The sequence below is a fragment of the Acanthaster planci genome, linkage group LG14 (assembly GCF_054643075.1).
Source record: "Acanthaster planci isolate LZ-2023a linkage group LG14, COTS_SCS, whole genome shotgun sequence".
NCBI classification, from domain to species: domain Eukaryota; kingdom Metazoa; phylum Echinodermata; class Asteroidea; order Valvatida; family Acanthasteridae; genus Acanthaster; species Acanthaster planci.
In genome coordinates, this window is record NC_141790.1 from 8,280,286 (window position 1) to 8,289,421 (window position 9,136).

At 40.4% G+C, this 9,136-nt stretch overlaps 1 protein-coding gene across 2 annotated transcripts; it reads left to right on the forward strand.

The window, feature by feature from the left end:
• Window positions 1-246: 246 nt before the first annotated feature.
• LOC110985387 (thialysine N-epsilon-acetyltransferase-like) lies at window positions 247-8,244 on the forward strand. Of its 2 annotated transcripts, none has more exons than XM_022246369.2 (5): window positions 247-392; window positions 3,362-3,497; window positions 5,488-5,676; window positions 6,099-6,139; window positions 6,836-8,244. In XM_022246369.2, exons 2-5 carry the CDS (start codon window positions 3,374-3,376, stop codon window positions 7,034-7,036), a joined length of 555 nt encoding a protein of 184 aa, XP_022102061.1. In that variant the 5' UTR covers window positions 247-392; window positions 3,362-3,373; the 3' UTR covers window positions 7,037-8,244. The 2 variants fall into 2 exon arrangements, with proteins under 2 accessions (XP_022102061.1, XP_087001846.1); XM_087145720.1 differs by having other exon boundaries at window positions 267-392; window positions 3,365-3,497.
• Window positions 8,245-9,136: the final 892 nt, after the last annotated feature.

The following is a 9,136-nucleotide window of genomic DNA, read 5'->3' on the forward strand; positions in this document are numbered from 1 at the left end:
AGGGGTGATGGGTGCGGTATGAACTTTCGCTGAACTCACAGTGCTTCCAATGCAGGCACACATGCAGAGGACTTGGGAAGTATACCTTTCTGTTTCTTCCCTAGTCATTATACTGTAGATAACAGAGACTCACCGACAGTCTGGGTTTATAATTCGGGAAACCTTTTATTTTGTTGCTATAAATTTCCGACAGCAAAATACTTTCTTAATCTTTGATGACTTTTATTTGTAATAATTCAGAGGGGGTTTACGGAAAGAACGGAACAGCGCATGTAGCACGGTCTGCTGACCAGCGGGCCGAGCCGTAACGCGTCTGAACGTAACTATCTGCGCACAATCTATCAACAGCAGATTCTTGTAAAGAGCTTGATGTTACTCGTCCTGAAAATTTTGTAAGTTGGTCAAGCAACGTCCTTTTTCATTTTCTTTTTAGCGTATCTAACATGGTAGGCTGACTTGTTGGCTGCCGGGGCACAATAATTGGACGCCATTTAGGTTTTTCCGACGTTTCGATAAAATTTACTGCCGTGTATGCCGTGCATATACATGTACATGCACTGTACATGTACATTGAGTCCACTACACAAAAACGGTATATAATGATTTTAGGGCTTATTTTTCTAAATATATGCCTGTAGATGTATTCTTTGACTATGTAGGCTCGTTATCTAGTCAGCACAAATTTATAATCCCTAGCGAGGTCGAGCGTTTTAAGGTTGATCTGGGATGTACAGTACAACGTACTGCAACATGCATTGTATTATGGGTTTATTTTTCGGTGCGTTTATTTGCCACGGTTTGCGGGGTCTATATTTTGAGTCTGCTTTTGTGAATTCTGTTTTTCATGCCTATCCGACTGAGTTTGTTTGACTGTTTTTTTTCCATATGAACTCATTTAGAGTTTCGAAATTTGCCACTGTAAGAGTTGGCAAACTTATTTAAAAGAATCCTTTTACTAAAAATACCAAAATACTTTCAGAGTTGTATGAAATATAATTTCTATTTTAATTGATGAAAATCAAAGATTAAATTTTGAAATATCCTTTGTCAACCCAAAATGTGTTAAAAAAATTTAAAAAAAAATTGCAGAAATTCCAATTTTAGGGAAAAGTCCATCTGCAGTAGGAAAACAACATAAAGGGACCACGTGTAGCAGAAACGTTTTACTGAAGTCCTTGAAATAGCACCGTGTTGTTCAAATTTATTTGACATGGGCTCTTTTGGGTTTGATTCCTATTCATATTCATGAACAACACTGTGATTTGATCGAAGGCACTTCAGTGTTGTATCACGCCGGGAATTTAAAAAAAATGCTAGATTTTATGTAGGCCTAGACCTACTTCGCAATCGAAGATTTCCATTTCCATTAGCAATTTAATGTTGCACGAGTATTTAACAATAAGACAGAGATCAACCTCTTAATCAGAAAGGTTTTCAAAGAACAAATTTTCAGTTGACGTAGAACCAGTTTTGTTATGACTTGAGTCCAGCTCGAAGTACATTTTGGCGATTCGACTCGACTCGAGTCAAAAAATGACTGGACTCGAGTCTCTCGTGGAGACTTTACTTGCGCACAAGAAGACTCGTGTCTCAAAAAAAATCAAAATCAAATTTCTTTGGCAAAAAAATATTTGAAATCTGACTCATGCACTGCTATATCGATTGTGAATACGTAGTACAGGATGTACACATGCGGCACATACGTGCGCCAGTCTTTCTCTTCTTCCAAGCATGGGAAACATTCATCGTTTCGCGGACTATCACGTTGTGATTCTGTAGCATGTAATGCTAACCCGGAACCGGACTTAAAACGCTTTCACTTCTCTTGGCCTCGTCTTTGACTTGGTTTCAAGCTACCGCTACCTCAAATCTTTGGTACCTCTGTCTCCACTCTGACGCCTCGAACACTTGAACAAAATAAACAGGCTTCAGCCCTGGATTAAGAAAATAACCGCTGAATGTGACCCAGATCTCAGTCTCAGTCTTAGGGCCCAAACATAAGTGGACGCCGAAACCAATGCCGAAGCCGTCCTTCAGAAATTGACGTTCGTTGTGCACGAGCTTGCAATGCAATGGAAATTTTTGATTGGGTACTATACAGCATATTTTATGTCTTGGGATGTTAACAACAAACTGGTGTCATGTGTTCCTTCCATCACTGTGCACAGCACGTGACAAGTGTGAGTTCGCCTGTTCCGTGGAAAACAGAACTATAAACATGGAACCAGCTGTGGTGGCGTATAGCGGTCGGGCCCCGGCCGATCGCTAGAAGGTGGCGGTCTGTCCGCCATTGAAGGGGGAATTGGAGGCCAGGCAAAAACAGAAACCTCGGCAGGCACAAGACTTGGACTGGAGTCGTTTTTTTGCCCCGTCATTAATGAAAACTGCTTGGACAATATGTGTTATATGCTACAGGATATTCTCAGAGGAGCCATCACCACGTATATCAACCCAGCTGTCTAGCAGCAGTCCTCCGGAATAAAAACTCGGAAGCCCGTTCAAGCCCGCCAAACTTCTTCAGTCCCGACTTAAGTCAAACCATGTGTTCACGTTAACGACTTACACAGGATTACAGTGACTTGACTTGTTTTGCCATTAATTGGCTAGACACCTGTCACCCTAATTTATTTTCAGTATGTTTAACTGAAAATACAAATACCCAAAATGACTTATGTAGCTGTGTTTTTAATGTATTTTTTTTTCAAAAATTTTTGACTCAAATTGACTCAAGCTCGGTACTTGACTCTATTCGACTCGACCACACAAAGTGAATCGACTCGAGTCAACAAATTTAGTGACTCGTTGCAACACTATCGGCAAAAACTGGGTCCCTAAAGCTAAAATCCTTTTCAGAGGGTCTGATGAACTTCTACATTTAAGCTTAATGATGTCAATCACCTATTTGCTGATGGATCTCCCCCTCCAAAAAGCACATCATTTACCTTAGGGGCCTACGTCTTACGTCTGGTTGAGTTCATATGGAATGACCCGGCAAGAACTTACGTAACAAATCTCCTGTCATTCTCTTAAACCACAGAGCTATAAATCTATGGTTAAACGATGCCGCTTCAATCGTGCAAAATGGTGGAGTGGTGGAACGAATAATCATGTCGCACTATGAGCCATGTATACGGATGACGTGTATCGTACCGAGTACTGGTACCTCGGTCATTGTGTTAGTCATGGTTATGGTCTTTTGACTGTTGACTGATTTTAGCCAATTTACAGATCAAAGGTACAGCTGCTGGTTGTGCAGGGTGATACTCTTAAAGAGTGTGAAGTTGCAGTATCCCCAGCTGCAAAAATCGGAGAGCTCCTGAAATTTCGCCAGTCAAGAACTAAAATGCGTTTTGTTTTCCAGAAGTGAGCAACGATGGTTTACAAGTACACGGTTCGACACGGTAAGCCGGAAGACTCCGGAACTATCCTTGAGTTCTTGAAAGAACACTCCAAGATCGAGGACTTCACTGCCGTTGCTCTCAAACACGCGGAGGAAGGTAAGCCAAGTGTAAAATTAAAATGGGAACAGTCGGGCAATGTGCCCCACGGTTTCGGAGGTCAGTTAGTCAGTCAGTCAGTTTCACGAGTGTGACCAGCTATTTCAATAATGGCAAAAACGTGTTGGGGAAGGTAGATAAACATTGTATTAATGGAAATCACTTGATGTTTAGCCAAGGCTTATTGAATTGATCTTGCAGGAATTTTCGTGGATGTTTTAATGACAGTTTTACACCATGACAGTTTGTGCACATTGACAAAGGACAACTTAGGTTACGGGTGGTAGATTAGTTTTCAAGACCAAAGATTTCTGCTCTGGCAATTGAACCGGATTTTCATGGAAAGCTCATCCCAGGATGTTTCTTAGGATCTGTACACAGACATATTATCCCCAGTGTGTTGAAAGCACCGTGCTTTGTTGGTTCACGATAAATCCAGGGAAATGATATATTAGTAAGGGAATAAATAATTACGTTCTATTCTCGTTCATAAAAACCTTTTCAGTCAGAATGTCAAAAGAAGTCAATAGTTGATGTATTTCCAGCGATTCTGTTCGAAAAGTTTACTTTTATTTCCCGAACAACCCCGCCCATTTTATACAATATTCCTTGAGCAAGTTATTCAATTGGCGCGCGTGTGGCGACCCGCATGCCCACAGACTCTTGACCAATCAGAATCGATCAAACTTTCTTGTATCGATGAAGGCGCCAGCGCGTGATTTACGCAGTGTGCATTATCACTTCTCAGCAGGCATTATCAAATTTTAATACACGGTCAAGTTGCACGTCTGAGATGTTTATGAATTATGTATTAGGGGATCAATATGTTCATGGAATGTGTGTAGGTACTACAAGTAGGTTTAACGATAGACTCCGAATACAAAGAGCAGTGTACTTGTCGCCTGGGGATGTGTGATGTTGTCTGTATGAAAAGGCACAGATGACAGGTAAAAAATATAACGGAATAGTCAAAAAAGCAATACATGGTTTTCTTCTAGGCTTTTTGCATTAAGAGCATTGGTTGCGTGACAACCCACTAGAAACCAGAGTACGTTGTGACCTATGAGGCGTTCTCAATAGGTATAACCAGTGATGTAAATTTGTGACGAAAATTGGGGGATGGGATTGGCAATGGGGAGGGGGTCACTAGTTTGGCCATGGAAATTTGACAAGCCTAGGATGACATTATATGACACTTTATAGTGCGATGTTCATGATACAGATGTACATGTACATCTATATAATATGTATACACATTCCGCACTATTAGTTGCCTGCAGCCCGGCTAACATTGTTGGACTCGAAGAACTTAAAGGAGGCTCCATCACACCGTCAATTTTCCTATCAGTCGAATTCCTCAATAATAAATGGCCACGAACAAAGTCATTCTGACTGAATAATTGTCCAACCATATTTAGAATAATATGCATGGCATAACTATAGGGCTGCGCTCATTATCATATGTGCAACTTCTGTTTTGATTTCGAAAAATTTCTTAAAGTACATTTCATGGTGTTTTAGGCAACCTTTATAGACAGCTCAATTCACACACGTATGACCATTTTTTTGGATTAGTAACCATTTTATTTACTGTAATAACGTTTTGTTTCTGTATTAAAGAATTTGGTACCTCTAGTTATTTGACATTATTTGATATGAACAGATGTTGAATATTTCACATCAGTTGGGTCTATGCACGCAACCCTGTTTCAAGACATATTTTGTAAACCCACCCGTAGACTGTTAAAACGGTATATTCAAATTGAAGTCACTTCCTTACTCACTTTCACCAAATTTCACAAATTTCTGGTATTGAACCTAGTTCACTTTGTTAGGAAGAAAGGTAAGTAGGAAGGAAGAAAACTCTAATGTGAATGAAGAAAAAGGAAAAACTATTTTCCTGCTCAGCCAAGCACCGCGGGAGCACGATGCCGTGCCTGACGGCAACGTGCACCTGCGCAACTTTCTGTCCACCTCATTTCTTGTGCAGACTTGAGGAGCCACAGCTTTGGAGACGAGGCTCCCTTCCATTTCTTGGTGTTAGAGACAACAGGTGATGGCCCAGGCGAGACAGCAGGGCCAGAGGTCGTTGGTTGTATTGGTTACTTCCTCGCCTACTGCTCCCTAAAAGGACGGATGCTTTTTTTGGATGAGCTTTTCGTTCAAGCCGCCCACAGAGGTAAGGCCAAACATTTGAAACTAAAAGAGCCGATCTTTTTCTCGCCATCTTACAGCCGGAACTCCTTTCTCATTCTCTGTCCAGAACTTGGCTTTCCTTTGCTCATTTTTTTAATTTGCATACACTTACATATGTAAAGACACTGGTTCTTTTAGGGAAAGCTGTCAGGTTTCAGTTCGATCCAACACAGAATTTTTATAGTGATAAGTTGTATATTTTTTTGTAGGACAACATATTTTGGCGGCTGTGTAGTACTGGTGCATTGGGAGAAAACCAAATGTTATTCAGTTATCAGTGCCTATGGACACTAAAGGCTCTGTAATATTTCGTATATCCTAGCCATTACTTTCAAGTGCAAGTATATAATGCGACAAAAATTGTTTCAAGTGATTAATTGGACAGTGATTGTTTTGTTCCCACAGGAAAAAGTCTTGGAAGGATGCTACTGGGGAAAGCTGCCGAGGTGAGTGATGATGTGTAATTAATATTTTGAGTACAATCATATACGGTACACGTGCACATAAATATCAGACTACTTAGAAACATACTCTCACCGTCAGGTTATTTTTGGAGGTATTTCCTTTTTAATACCGTAATGTGTTGCACCAAAATGACAGTTGGACTTTTAAGATTTTTCTACTGGTATGTTTGTGTTTGAAGGTTTATTTTTGGTTGGACTTTTAAGATTTTTCTACTGGTATGTTTGTGTTTGAAGGTTTATTGCGTTTCGATAGGTTTTAGTCAGCTTTTTGTCATGCAAACTAAACCCTAAAAGAACCAGATTTTTTTTTAAACATAACTCTGCTACATGTTGGGAGATCCTCTCTCCCAAGAAGTCAACGGTCTCAATCCCAGTCTATTTCAAACTAGGCATGGATTTAAGGCCAAGCTTGTAATTTATGTCTTCCTGCGTGTCAATTAACATGTACTGGGCACATTGGGAATGAAGTGCATGATTGGCTCACTGGTCATGATTTTTTTGGCACTTGTATGTCGGTATGCCTGATTTTTCACAAAATTAGAGTCAAGGAATACCAAGACATTGCTGGTAAAGCTTTTGGAAAACCTGACAATTTGGCGAGGCTCTTTTAGGTTGTAAGACCCAATTTGTTGTAATGTGTATTTGACAGCTTTATTGATCTTGGATTACAACCATCAGGTTGCTATTAAAAACCATTGCAAGGGCATGAACTGGCTGCTAGGGGGAGCTAACAAGAACGCCGCGGAGTTTTACGGCCACCTCAACTGTCCCAATATGACCAAACAGCACGGGCAGAGATTCGTACGCATCCCGAGAGATAGTTTTGAACAACTGGCGGACACGATGCCCAAAACAGGGTCAAATATCCAGTTTCTTTAGAGTCAAGTGAGAGAAATGGTAATGCAGGTTGGCATATTTAATACTGTGATGGAATGTGAGTAATTATGCACGACCATTAGAAGAGTAAAATTGAAATAATCATTCCATATACTTAGTACTTTGATGTGAACAAACACTACCAAATGCAAACAATATGCACAATAGAATGCTCCAATGCATAGTTTCAACTGTTCATATTAATGCACGTGATTACCATGTCCTACATGTTCCAACACTTTATCTCTTCGGTGTCAACACTTGAATAACATTAGGACAACGGGTTCTTTATAGCAACATAATGTCCGGTCGCATGAACCTTTATCTGCCAATTTTGTAAAGATCTTGGGTGTTTTATTATTGATTTAGATTTAGCTTAAATTGTGGAAAATCTGTGGGAAAGGCGTGATTAAAACAAATACCGACTGCTTCATCTCTCGGTATAGTAAATCTAGTCTCCCTAGAGTGATCCCATGAAGCGCTTTAATTTCCCTCGGCTTGATTATCACTTTTTTTACATGTTTTTAAATAAGATATCTCTTTCATTTACTGCATATAACAAGTTTTGAAATGTAAAATTCTCTCATTTGAGGGACGACAATACTTTTCTGTTTATTTTCCGGCATTTGAACCTTCGCTGAGCCAACTCAAAATCTTTGGTTCTCGTTCGGTCGGAACAATGGTTTCATATAAAGGCATATCCAAATCGCAAAACGCTTTACCAATGACCAATTTCATGGTTTGGGTAGCCAAAACAAACCCTAGCTGAACATCCAGGGTGCCACTTTTGCCTTGACAAAAGGCTAAAACGGAGATGAGAGGGGGCGGCATTTATCCGTCTGACTGAAAGGACATAGATATATTGGCTTGTATTTTATTTTGCATTGATAGGGGAATGTTCAAAGGGAATTTTACTGGGATTTTATAAGGAACAATATCTACCGAGACTTGGTCATTGCAGTGGTATGAGCAAGGCAGTGTCACCTATTTAGATTGGTTAAAAGAGTCAGTGAAGGCCGCTGACGAAATTTCGAGAACAAAATATGAAGATTACATTGACGGGGTAAGGGTAAAGATCAATCCAGGCAGACGGCCAATTTGGAGACCCTTTAAGCACTCAAGCAAAAGCTACTCGTGTCAAGAAGATGATGATACCGGGATATTTAAGAAGACCTTAAAGACAAAGTTAATAAAGGTATGGCAAAATGAAAGATGAATTTGGGGGTAAGGTCATTTCGGAAGTCTTTTGTATACATCCAAACATGTATTCGATTCTAACGGAAGATCAAAATTTGGCCCGTTTAATAAATAATATAAAGTGGGGCCCCTCTTTACCCGCCTGCCAGCGACTCGTTTAAATTGACTGGTGCGTTTTTCAATTTGATAAACGTCAACGGACCAGACTGGATCGGTTGCTCTTCTGACGGTGCCACCGTCTTGCTCGCCAGGTTGATATGAATACCGAACAACCACGCTTGGAGGTAATTCTTGCTTGCTCGCTCTTGGAGGTGCACTCGGTGCTTGTTTCACTCGGTCTAATTTGATAGCTTCTGTGGGCTCTTTGTGAATTGAACGCGTTTTTTCCTCGTTTAACGATTTCACGACTTTGGGCAAACGTTCTACCCATTCTACGTTTCACTCACCCACGTTTAACATTTCTTGAGCATATTGATGGCCGAATAACCTTTCAGCTAAAGTTCGATCAAACCTTTCCACGATCCCCTGTGACCTATGAACGCCCGGCTCGCCCACTTACATTTTTTACTTTATTTTTCGTCATTAACTTTTTAAATTCGCTTTTAAATTCTGATCCAGAGTCTACCATTACAATTTTAGGCCAGGTTAGCGGCGATCTTTTATAAATTTGTTTCACGGCTTCAGACGTTTGCTCGGCCGTTTAACTGGTCAACGGAGCTGCCTCTTTATAACGCAAGCTGACGTCTACTGCGGTCAAAGTGTATTTAAAAGTTTTACGATTCACTCGACCCCAAGGCAAGTATAATATATCAATTTGATGTGCTTCGTTTGGGGTCACAAATTCCGATTGCAACGTCATAGGCCGTGGTACGTACTTTGGCGCGGGTAAATATATTTGTCAAATGG

Bases quoted from the DNA above. Each gene is read 5' to 3' on its own strand.
- LOC110985387 (XM_022246369.2), top strand. From the start codon at position 3,374: ATGGTTTACAAGTACACGGTTCGACACGGTAAGCCGGAAGACTCCGGA. The intron at 5,677-6,098 runs GTAAGGCCAAAC...TTGTTCCCACAG, and splicing joins CGTTCAAGCCGCCCACAGAG to GAAAAAGTCTTGGAAGGATG. The intron at 6,140-6,835 runs GTGAGTGATGAT...TACAACCATCAG, and splicing joins TACTGGGGAAAGCTGCCGAG to GTTGCTATTAAAAACCATTG.